Source organism: Trematomus bernacchii, unplaced genomic scaffold (genome assembly GCF_902827165.1).
Source record: "Trematomus bernacchii unplaced genomic scaffold, fTreBer1.1, whole genome shotgun sequence".
Classification (NCBI taxonomy): Eukaryota; Metazoa; Chordata; class Actinopteri; order Perciformes; family Nototheniidae; genus Trematomus; species Trematomus bernacchii.
In genome coordinates this window covers 2,501-15,000 of record NW_022987750.1, presented here as the reverse complement: position 1 = coordinate 15,000, position 12,500 = coordinate 2,501, and the positions used below count along the sequence as shown (strand labels likewise).

Genomic DNA, 12,500 nt, shown 5'->3' with positions numbered 1-12,500 from the left:
GTTAACTCAGGTGTGTTACCTTCATGGACCGGTTAACTCAGGTGTGTTACCTTCATGGACCAGTTAACTCAGGTGTGTTACCTTCATGGACAGGTTAACTCAGGTGTGTTACCTTCATGGACAGGTTAACTCAGGTGTGTTACCTTCATGGACAGGTTAACTCAGGTGTGTTACCTTCATGGACAGGTTAACTCAGGTGTGTTACCTTCATGGACAGGTTAACTCAGGTGTGTTACCTTCATGGACAGCAGGCGGGTCAGGTAGATCTCAGGTATGGCCTTGGCTCTCTCTCTCTCCCTCATGCTGCTCTTCCGGTGTTTTGGGATCTCTGGATCCTCGCTGCTCTTCACCAGGTGCCAGAGCCGCAGCCCCTCGTCCTCCTCGCCCTCCAGCATGGGGGTTTCTGTAGGCAACAGAACATAACATCTAGAACCATAACCCTCGTACAGGCAACAGAACATAACATCTAGAACCATAACCCTCGTACAGGCAACAGAACATAACATCTAGAACCATAACCCTCGTACAGGCAACAGAACATAACATCTAGAACCAGAACCCTCGTACAGGCAACAGAACATAACATCTAGAACCAGAACCCTCGTACAGGTAACAGAACAATAACATCTAGAACCATAACCCTCGTACAGGCTACAGAACAATAACATCTAGAACCAGAACCCTCGTACAGGCAACAGAACAATAACATCTAGAACCATAAACCTTGTACAGGCAACAGAACATAACATCTAGAACCAGAACCCTCGTACAGGCAACAGAACACAACATCTAGAACCAGAACCCTCGTACAGGCAACAGAACAATAACATCTAGAACCATAAACCTTGTACAGGCAACAGAACATAACATCTATAACCAGAACCCTCGTACAGGCAACAGAACACAACATCTAGAACCAGAACCCTCGTACAGGCAACAGAACACAACATCTAGAACCATAATCCTTGTACAGGCAACAGAACAATAACATCTAGAACCAGAACCCTCGTACAGGCAACAGAACAATAACATCTAGAACCATAAACCTTGTACAGGCAACAGAACATAACATCTAGAACCATAAACCTCGTACAGGCAACAGAACATAACATCTAGAACCAGAACCCTCGTACAGGCAACAGAACACAACATCTAGAACCAGAACCCTCGTACAGGCAACAGAACATAACATCTAGAACCAGAACCCTTGTACAGGTAACAGAACAATAACATCTAGAACCATAACCCTCGTGCAGGCAACAGAACAATAACATCTAGAACCATAACCCTCGTGCAGGCAACAGAACATAACATCTAGAACCAGAACCCTTGTACAGGCAACAGAACATAACATCTAGAACCATAACCCTTGTACAGGCTACAGAACAATAACATCTAGAACCAGAACCCTCGTGCACGCAACAGAACAATAACATCTAGAACCATAACCCTCGTGCAGGCAACAGAACATAACATCTAGAACCAGAACCCTTGTACAGGCAACAGAACATAACATCTAGAACCATAACCCTTGTACAGGCTACAGAACAATAACATCTAGAACCAGAACCCTTGTACAGGTAACAGAACAATAACATCTAGAACCATAACCCTCGTACAGGCAACATAACATAACATCTAGAACCATAAACCTTGTACAGGCAACAGAACATAACATCTAGAACCAGAACCCTCGTACAGGCAACAGAACACAACATCTAGAACCATAACCCTTGTACAGGCAACAGAACAATAACATTTAGAACCAGAACCCTTGTACAGGTAACAGAACAATAACATCTAGAACCATAACCCTCGTACAGGCAACAGAACAATAACATCTAGAACCAGAACCCTCGTACAGGCAACAGAACAATAACATCTAGAACCAGAACCCTCGTACAGGCAACAGAACATAACATCTAGAACCATAACCCTCGTACAGGTAACAGAACATGTGTTTGTGGTTCTGTGTTCTGTAGATGTGGTTCTGTGTGTGTTGGATATGTGGTTCTGTGTTCTGTAGATGTGGTTCTGTGTGTTGTAGATGTGGTTCTGTGTGTGTTGTAGATGTGGTTCTGTGTGTGTCGTAGATGTGGCTCTGTGTGTTGGAGATGTGGTTCTGTGTGTGTTGTAGATGTGGTTCTGTGTGTGTCGTAGATGTGGTTCTGTGTGTTGTAGATGTGTTTCTGTGTGTGTTGTAGATGTGGTTCTGTGTGTGTTGGAGATGTGGTTCTGTGTGTGTTGGAGATGTGGTTCTGTGTGTGTTGGAGATGTGTTTCTGTGTGTGTTGTAGATGTGTTTCTGTGTGTGTTGGAGATGTGGTTCTGTGTGTGTTGTAGATGTGGTTCTGTGTGTGTTGTAGATGTGGTTCTGTGTGTGTCGTAGATGTGGTTCTGTGTGTGTCGTAGATGTGGCTCTGTGTGTTGGAGATGTGGTTCTGTGTGTTGGAGATGTGGTTCTGTGTGTGTTGGAGATGTGGTTCTGTGTGTGTCGTAGATGTGGTTCTGTGTGTTGGAGATGTGGTTCTGTTTGTGTTTGAGATGTGGTTCTGCGTGTGTTGGAGATGTGGTTCTGTGTGTGTCGTAGATGTGGTTCTGTGTGTTGGAGATGTGGTTCTGTTTGTGTTTGAGATGTGGTTCTGCGTGTTCTAGGTGTTCTTACTCTCTCCGGTCTGGAACACCTGATGGACTCCAGCTGGGCTCACGGAGCGGGGGATCAGAGCCACGGTAGCTCCGTCAGGAACCTGAAGAATCACAGATCATGTTTCAGTGACTGAGGAACAGAACCCTTACCTGAGGAGAACCTCTCTGTGTTCTGCAGGACCTCTGCACCACTGCAGTCTGTGATTGGTGGGTTGGAGCCGCGCTGTGATTGGTGGGTTAGAGCCGCTCTGTGATTGGTGGGTTGGAGCCGCGCTGTGATTGGTGGGTTGGAGCCGCGCTGTGATTGGTGGGTTAGAGCCGCTCTGTGATTGGTGGGTTGGAGCCGCGCTGTGATTGGTGGGTTAGAGCCGCTCTGTGATTGGTGGGTTAGAGCCGCTCTGTGATTGGTGGGTTAGAGCCGCTCTGTGATTGGTGGGTTAGAGCCGCTCTGTGATTGGTGGGTTAGAGCCGCTCTGTGATTGGTGGGTTAGAGCCGCTCTGTGATTGGTGGGTTAGAGCCGCGCTGTGATTGGTCAGTTAGAGCCATGCTGTGATTGGTCGGTTTACCTTGTAGTGCTGCAGAGTGTTAACTCGTTTCCAGCGGCCCTGAACCACCGCAGTGACATCATCATCTGAGAGAGTCAGGTGACCCGCCTGCCCAGAACGCCACTCTGTCAATGAATAGAGGTGTGAGACGGGTGAGAGGGGTGAGACGGGTGAGACAGGTGAGACAGGTGAGACAGGTGAGACAGGTGAGACAGGTGTGTGTGAGCGTACCCAGGTCCAGACTGTCTGCTGACGGTCTCTGAGAGAACGGAGCTCCTCTGTAGACCTGATCCAGGATCTTATCCTTCACCTGCAGAGAGACAGGTGAGAGACAGACAGGTGAGAGAGACACAGGTGAGAGAGAGACAGGTGAGAGAGACACAGGTGAGAGAGAGACAGGTGAGAGAGACACAGGTGAGAGAGAGACAGGTGAGAGAGAGACAGGTGAGAGAGAGAGAGACAGGTGACAGAGAGACAGGTGAGAGAGAGACAGGTGACAGAGAGACAGGTGAGAGAGAGACAGGTGAGAGTGAGAGAGAGACAGACAGACAGACAGACAAACAGACAGACAGACAGGTACCTGTGTGATGGTGTCTGTGTCTAACACTCTAACGGGACTCGGCTGAACCTCCAGGCCGTTCTTCACCAGCACTGTCAGAGTCTGAGAGAGAGAGACAGGAGAGAGAGAGACAGGTTTACACTTCAGAGCACTCTGTGAACTGACAGGAGTTTAAGGGGTAATCACTTCAGCAGAACCTGTGACCAGGGACTGCTGGCAGGGTTAGAAGAAAGACATTTCAAAAGGAAGTGACTTGTGATTATATCATAGAAGTTAAAACCAGAGGGAAATAATTGAAAGTGGAAACGTCCTAAAAGTGTGGACTCTCTTGGATTGGAACGAAACAAACTCTCCTGCTTTAAAATGGACCTATCATGCTATATGTAAATGATATATTGCAGGGCCATACCTATATAAGGTATATTTATACGTTTCTGTTTTCAAAATACCAAACAGATCATGCATTTTAGCCATGCCTCATTTCGCTCTATGTGCTGTTTGCTGTCTACGGGTCTGATTCTGCTGACCACGCCCCCCTGCAGGAGAGGGGAGACGTGCTCTGATCAGCTGCTGGGCTGTCAGAAGAGGGGGAGAAAAAGAGATCTCCGTCCTCCGTGTTTTATTATATAGAGTCGTTATTCATTTGTTTTAAAGCTTAATAAATAACAAAGAAGACCTTTGACCGGCACTTTTCTAATTTTGTTAGATCTAAACTTTAACGGACATCTTGACCGGTGAAAGAAACTGAAACTGAAACTCTGCCGCACGGTCCCCTCGTTCCTTGGAAGAGGCGGAGAGGTGGGTGTTTGTCATCTGCTGGTGGACTAACCGGAGAGAGTTACAGTGCTTGCCTCGACGGGGAGGGATTGCATTGAATTAAAGCAGCGGGAGCAAACGCTTGCCTCGGGGAGGGAGAAAGAAAGCCACAGCGGAGAATAAACAGAAGGGTAACCATGGTAACTATGGGCGGGAAGTCTTCTTCGCTGCTTTTGTGGCAGACTACAGCGCCACTTACAGGCCTGGCATATGTACTACAGCGTCTCCAGCGCTTTCGAACGGCAATGGCCGTGGCTGTCTCCTCCTGATTGGTGGAGTTGGCCCAATAGCCGTAGCGCCACCGTCCTGACGTCAGGACAGTGTTCAAATCTGGATCAGTTTTGATCAGATCCGTTGCAGCCCCTTTTTTAGAGATTTGGGTATGGAGGAAAATAGAGAGGGTTGTGTTTTCTGACACTTGGTGAGTTCCCTGGAACACCGGGGACACATATTCATGTAGAAAAGACGTACAAAAGTGCATTTTGCATGATAGGTCCCCTTTAAGATGTGTGTGTGTCACCATGGAGCAGTACTCGATGTCCTCTCTCAGCAGGTGGCTGTCGTTCAGAGTGCGTTTAGCTTTCCCCGTCACTGAGTCCACGGGACCTTTGTCCACCTGGTACTTTATGGCTCTGTACAGCATGTAGAGAGGCTCCCCCCCCCACCTCCTGCACAGACAGGTGACAGACAGACAGGTCAGTGTACAGACAGAAAGGTCATTATACAGACAGACAGGCAGACAGACAGGTTTACCTTGAGGAAGGAGTAGAGGCAGATAGACATCCAGTTGGTCAACATCTTCTCCACAACCGTCTCCGTCCTGAAACAGACAGACAGGCAGACAGACAGTCAGACAGACAGTCAGAGAGACAGACAGACATACAGACAGTCAGACAGACAGTCAGACAGACAGACAGACAGACAGTCAGAGAGACAGACATACAGACAGACACATAGAGAGAGAGAGAGATAGACAGACAGACAGACAGTCAGACAGTCAGACAGTCAGACAGTCAGACAGTCAGACAGTCAGACAGAGAGACAGACAGACAGTGAGAGAGACAGACAGACAGACAGACAGTCAGACAGACAGTGAGAGAGACAGACAGACAGACAGACAGACAGACAGACAGACAGACAGAGAGAGAGACAGACAGAGACAGACAGACAGACAGACAGACAGACAGACAGTCAGACAGTGAGAGAGACAGACAGACAGACAGACAGTCAGACAGACAGTGAGAGAGACAGACAGACAGACAGACAGTCAGACAGACAGAGAGACAGACAGACAGTCAGACAGACAGACAGTCAGACAGTCAGACAGACAGTGAGAGAGACAGACAGACAGACAGACAGTCAGACAGACAGTGAGAGAGACAGACAGACAGACAGACAGACAGACAGACAGACAGTCAGACAGACAGTGAGACAGACAGACAGACAGACAGTCAGACAGACAGTGAGAGAGACAGACAGACAGACAGACAGTCAGACAGACAGAGAGACAGACAGACAGACAGACAGACAGACAGACAGTCAGACAGACAGACAGTGAGAGAGACAGACAGACAGACAGACAGACAGTCAGACAGTCAGACAGACAGTGAGAGAGACAGACAGACAGACAGACAGTCAGACAGACAGTGAGAGAGACAGACAGACAGACAGACAGACAGACAGACAGACAGACAGACAGACAGTGAGAGAGACAGACAGACAGACAGACAGACAGACAGACAGACAGACAGACAGACAGACAGACAGACAGACAGACAGACAGACAGACAGACAGACAGACAGACAGACAGACAGACAGACAGACACTGTTTATATTCAGTATGTTTTAAAACGTTTTAACCATCAAACCCTAACTTAAAGGTCCCATGACTCACGGCCATTTCTACTGATCATAGTTCCATAGTTGAGGTCTACTAGAATAGATGTACATTGTTCAATGTTCCAAACTCTCATTGGTTTCTCATACAGCATCTCTGTATAGTCTGTGTATTCACTCTCTGTCCTAAACGGCTTGTTGGAGCTCCTGCCCCCCCCCCTCCCTGTGAGCCCACTGTGCTCTGATTGGTCAGCTCGCCCACTCTGTTCTGATGAGTCCACCACCGTTACAGCGGAACATCAGTGTTTATGTTTTACAATGGCGTTTGTTAGCAACCAGGAAATGACCCCAGCAATGACAAACAGAGGAGAATGCTGCGTGGGGTCTGGGGGCCGTGTTGGGGGGACGTTCAAATCAAATCTAAATCAAATCAAGTTTTATAAAGCACAAAGTGATTTTTGGTCGAGCCAAAGTGCTGTACATGTAATAACTACACATTACTACAATCACAATAAAATAAACAATAACAATAACAATAACAAAATGTTGGGGGGCTCGCTGCTCCGCCCTTTGAGGCTAAACAGAGACCCCCCCACGTGCAGGTGTGTTTGTTTACGTACCGGCGCAGCATGAGTTGGGGTGTGTTTGTTTACGTACCGGCGCAGCATGAGTTGGGGTGTGTTTGTTTACGTACCGGCGCAGCATGAGTTGGGGTGTGTTTGTTTACGTACCGGCGCAGCATGAGTTGGGGTGTGTTTGTTTACGTACCGGCGCAGCGCAGCATGAGTTTGGGTGTGTTTGTTTACGTACCGGCGCAGCATGAGTTTGGGGTTCTTGGCCACGTACTGCTGCACCAGGTCCTGCAGGAGGCCCTTCATCACCTCGGTGAAGTACTCCAGCTTGTCGTGCAGAGCGACGGTCAGAAGGCTGGCCACGTAGCCCCGGTCCCTCTGAGAGAAGCCCTGCTGCGCCTCCAGAGTGTGGATGAACTGCACCGGGGACAACATACACTCTTTATATTATATTAAACAACCGGAGACAGCGCCATCCTCAACAACTGAACGAATACATTTACAACACGTATAGAGACAGTATTTATAATAAACAGAGACCCCACCCATGTATAGAGACAGTATTTATAGTAAACGGAGACCCCCCCCACGTATAGAGACAGTATTTATTGTAAACGGAGACCCCCGCCCACATATAGAGACAGTATTTATAGTAAACAGAGACCCCCCCCCACGTGTAGAGACAGTATTTATTGTAAACGGAGACCCCCCCCCCACGTATAGAGACAGTATTTATAGTAAACAGAGACCCCCTCCATGTATAGAGACAGTATTTATAGTAAACAGAGACCCCCCCCCACGTATAGAGACAGTATTTATAGTAAACAGAGACCCCCCCACGTATAGAGACAGTATTTATAGTAAACAGAGACCCCCCCACGTATAGAGACAGTATTTATAGTAAACAGAGACCCCACCCTGGTGAGGAACAGCCGGTTGTTGAGCAGCAGGCTCAGGTTCTGCAGGCCCGTCTCCACGGTGACGCGGCGGTGCTCCGGCAGGTCCAGCTGGCGGCTGAACGGCGCCCCCTGCTGGCCGGGGAAGAAGATCCGCTCTGCATACGTCTTGTAGTCCAGCAGGGGGGGGCCCGGCCCCCCCACATCACTGCTGAGGTCCATCATCTCCGTCATCAGGTCTGAACACACAATTACACAGTGAGAGTGTGTGTGTGGTGTGTGTGTGTGTGTGTGCGTGTGTGTGTGTGTGTGTGCGTGTGTGTGTGTGTGTGTGTGTGTGTGTGTGTGTGTGTGTGTGTGTGTGTGTGTGTGTGTGTGTGTGTGTGTGTGTGTGTGTGTACCTGTGAACTCTTTTCGACACTGGTCTCCAACGTTGATCTCCAGAGTCTCTAACTGCAGCAGAACCTTCTTGTAATCTCTGAGCGCCTGTTTACTCTTCCTCCTGAACACACACACACACACACACACACACACACACACACACACACACACACACACACACACACACACACACACACACACACACACACACACACACACACATTAATATATATATGTGTTGTTCTACAGAATGAAGGAGAGAGTGAAACAGCACCTTTGCCTTACCTGTACATCAGGATGATGACGAGCACTGATAGGATGATGACGGCTGCTCCCGCCCCCAGACTAATCTGAGCAGCCAATGGGACGACAGACAGGCCGTTGCTGTCGTACTGCACCGAACCCAGGTCCACCTGCAGGTTCCCCATCAGCACCTGGGGGTGGCACGTTGTTATAGTCTGGTATTATGGTCTGTATTATAAAAGTGTAGTGTAGTGTCAGTACCTTGAGGCTGGGCAGGCCCCCGCCCCCCCCCGGCTGGCTCTCGGGGGGCTCGCAGTACAGGTGAGTGTTATCCAGGGTCTTCACCTCACACTCCTGATCCCCCAGCTGAGCCCTCACTTCCTGTCTGGAGATGGCCCGGGTCAGGTCCTGGCCCTGGGGGGGGGACATGTTAATGCAGTGATGAATACATCAATCAAGTCATTACTGAGTTAATTAGTTAACGAGATAATAGCTCACCTCCACGGCGATCACCCCCCCCGGTTTGAAGCGGTACGGGACGTCAGGGGCCTCTCTGTTCAGAGGGAAGAACTCCGGGTCCGGGTAATACCTGAAGCTCTGCCCCTGAGAGACAGACAGGTGAGAGACAGGTGAGAGAGAGACAGGTGAGAGAGACAGGTGAGAGACAGACAGGTGAGAGACAGGTGAGAGACAGACAGGTGAGAGACAGGTGAGAGAGAGACAGGTGAGAGACAGACAGGTGAGAGACAGACAGGTGAGAGACAGACAGGTGGGAGACAGGTGAGAGACAGACAGGTGAGAGACAGGTGAGAGAGAGACAGGTGAGAGACAGACAGGTGAGAGACAGACAGGTGAGAGACAGGTGAGAGATAGGCAGGTGAGAGAGAGACAGGTGAGAGACAGACAGGTGAGAGACAGGCAGGTGAGAGACAGACAGGTAAGAGACAGACAGGTGAGAGACAGACAGGTGAGAGAGAGACAGGTGAGAGACAGACAGGTGAGAGACAGGTGAGAGAGAGACAGGTGAGAGACAGGTGAGAGAGAGACAGGTAAGAGACAGACAGGTGAGAGACAGGCAGGTGAGAGAGAGACAGGTGAGAGACAGACAGGTGAGAGACAGGTGAGAGAGAGACAGGTGAGAGAGAGACAGGTGAGAGACAGACAGGTAAGAGACAGACAGGTGGGAGACAGACATGTGAGAGACAGGTGAGAGATAGACAGGTGAGAGAGAGACAGGTGAGAGAGAGACAGGTGAGAGAGAGACAGGTGAGAGAGAGACAGGTGAGAGACAGACAGGTGGGAGACAGACATGTGAGAGACAGACAGGTGAGAGACAGACAGGTGTCAGACAGACAGGTACCTTGATGGTCTCAAAGTGGACCCTGACGTTGTCCAGCTGGAACCAGACTCCCTTCACTTTGACCTCTGGGGACACTCTGGGGGTGAGACAGGTCATCTGAGAGGACGACAGCACAGAGCAGGGCTCCGACACCTGAGAGACAGACAGTTGAGAGAAAGACAGGTGAGAGACATAGTCTGTCATTATTGAGACAAAAGGACATCAGATCCGTCCCAGCGCTCTCTGATCGTTTCTATGACAACGATATGTCTACAACATATCACCTGTAACTCTAGCTTGTAGTTAGTATGTTTTTCACTTTGAGCCACAACCGGAAGGTTCTCCACCCGCTCAGTTCCTACGGTTACAGTCAGACACGGTTCCTACGGTTACAGTCGGACACGGTTCCTACGGTTACAGTCGGACACGGTTCCTACGGTTACATTCGGACACGGTTCCTACGGTTACATTCGGACACGGTTCCTACGGTTACATTCGGACACGGTTCCTACAGTTACAGTCCGAAACGGTTCCTAAGGTTACAGTCGGACACGGTTCCTACAGTTACAGTCCGAAACGGTTCCTAAGGTTACAGTCGGACACGGTTCCTACAGTTACAGTCCGAAACGGTTCCTACAGTTACAGTCAGACACGGTTACAGTCGGACACGGTTCCTACAGTTACAGTCGGACACGGTTCCTACAGTTACAGTCGGACACGGTTCCTACGGTTACAGTCAGACACGGTTCCTACAGTTACAGTCAGACACAGTTACAGTCAGACACGGTTCCTACAGTTACAGTCAGACATAGTTACAGTCAGACACGGTTCCTACAGTTACAGTCAGACACGGTTCCTACAGTTACAGTCAGACACAGTCAGACACGGTTCCTACAGTTACAGTCAGACACGGTTCCTACAGTTACAGTCAGACACAGTTACAGTCAGACACGGTTCCTACAGTTACAGTCAGACATAGTTACAGTCAGACACGCTTCCTACAGTTACAGTCAGACACAGTTACAGTCAGACACGGTTCCTACAGTTACAGTCAGACACAGTTACAGTCAGACACGGTTCCTACAGTTACAGTCAGACACGGTTCCTACAGTTACAGTCAGACACAGTTACAGTCAGACACGGTTCCTACAGTTACAGTCAGACACAGTTACAGTCAGACACGGTTCCTACAGTTACAGTCAGACGCGGTTCCTACAGTTACAGACACGGTTCCTACAGTTACAGTCAGACATAGTTACAGTCAGACACGGTTCCTACAGTTACAGTCAGACACAGTTACAGTCAGACACGGTTCCTACAGTTACAGTCAGACATAGTTACAGTCAGACACGGTTCCTACAGTTACAGTCAGACGCGGTTCCTACAGTTACAGACACGGTTCCTACAGTTACAGTCAGACATAGTTACAGTCAGACACGCTTCCTACAGTTACAGTCAGACGCGGTTCCTACAGTTACAGACACGGTTCCTACAGTTACAATCAGACACGATTCCAGTAAGACGTGGTTCCTACAGTTACTGCCCCTCCCTCACCGTGGTCCTGCTGCTGTTGAACACCAGCTGTTGCTTAGCGCTGAGCAGAGCCAATCGTCTCCTCCGCTTCACCCTCTGTCCCTCCACAGGCTCCACCCACACCGCTATGATTGGCTGCTGCACGACGCCCAGGTTCCTGCCTGTCACCATGACGACGCGCCCGCCCCTGAGGACAGGAAGTGGAGGTTAGCACTGGGGGGGGGGGGGAGCTGCGATCTGATTGGTTACTGGGGTTCGTTCTTACGCGTAGAAACTCTCCGCTGGCGAGGCGTCGGTGATCACCGGGTCGTCAAGGTAACGGAAGCTAGCATTAGCGACGGTCCGCTCAGCCTGACCGAACAACAGCCGCAGAGAGACAGGTCCGGTCCGGTTACTGCGACCTGTCTCACACACCAGCTGAGAGTGAGACACCTGCTCCATGCTGGGGGGGGCAAGGTGTACAGGAGTAGCATTAGCAGTCACATTAGCATTGACAGTAGCATTATCAGTAGTAGTAGCATTATCAGTAACATTAACAGTATCAGTAGCAGTAGCATTATCATTATCAGTAGCAGTAGCAGTAGCAATAGCATTAGCATTGTCATTATCATTATCAGTAGCAGTAGCATTAGCGCTCACATGTAGCAGGGCTGGGGGCCCAGGAAGGCTCTCAGGTCCGCCCTCTGTCCGGTCAGCAGGCTCCGCCCCCTGATGGTGAGTCTGGTTCCTCCAGAGACCGGCCCCCTGTCAGGAACCAGGGCCAGCAGCTGGGGGTCCTGAGGACAGAGGTCAACACTCTGTAGCTTAGCATTAATACATGGTTACAGAGGTCAGAGGTCAGCTGACACACTCTGTAGCTTAGCATTAATACATGGGGGGGGTCCTCTCACCTGATAGGTGAACGTCTGGGAGGACCGGCCAGGTGGAGTTGTTCCCACGGTAACCAGGACCGGGCCCTCCCTCGGGCCCCCGCTGGCCTGCAGCTCACACACGATCCTGAACATACTTTAAATATTAATACTGTATATTATACAGGTGTAATACTGGAGAGTATTCATACACAGGAGGAAGTACCTGGTGGAGATCTGGTAGCCCTCAGGTAGGGGGGGGCACTGAACACCTGCCACTGTGAC

The 12,500-nt window shown here is 49.7% G+C and overlaps 1 protein-coding gene across 1 annotated transcript in view; it reads right to left on the bottom strand.

The window, feature by feature from the left end:
• Positions 1 to 12,500, bottom strand: part of plxnb3 (plexin B3) — a gene marked incomplete at its 5' end in the record, with an annotated part of 28,489 nt that overhangs the window by 13,598 nt on the left and 2,391 nt on the right. The window contains 19 exon segments of the mRNA XM_034148174.1: positions 237 to 403; positions 2,665 to 2,746; positions 3,213 to 3,316; positions 3,423 to 3,501; positions 3,772 to 3,852; positions 5,087 to 5,234; positions 5,312 to 5,386; positions 7,214 to 7,392; positions 7,893 to 8,110; positions 8,273 to 8,373; positions 8,538 to 8,686; positions 8,757 to 8,909; positions 8,994 to 9,098; positions 9,856 to 9,987; positions 11,389 to 11,554; positions 11,633 to 11,809; positions 12,007 to 12,143; positions 12,258 to 12,363; positions 12,442 to 12,500. The exon segment at positions 12,442 to 12,500 is cut by the window's right edge and continues 93 nt beyond it. Coding sequence (XP_034004065.1) covers positions 237 to 403; positions 2,665 to 2,746; positions 3,213 to 3,316; positions 3,423 to 3,501; positions 3,772 to 3,852; positions 5,087 to 5,234; positions 5,312 to 5,386; positions 7,214 to 7,392; positions 7,893 to 8,110; positions 8,273 to 8,373; positions 8,538 to 8,686; positions 8,757 to 8,909; positions 8,994 to 9,098; positions 9,856 to 9,987; positions 11,389 to 11,554; positions 11,633 to 11,809; positions 12,007 to 12,143; positions 12,258 to 12,363; positions 12,442 to 12,500 — 2,418 coding nt within the window.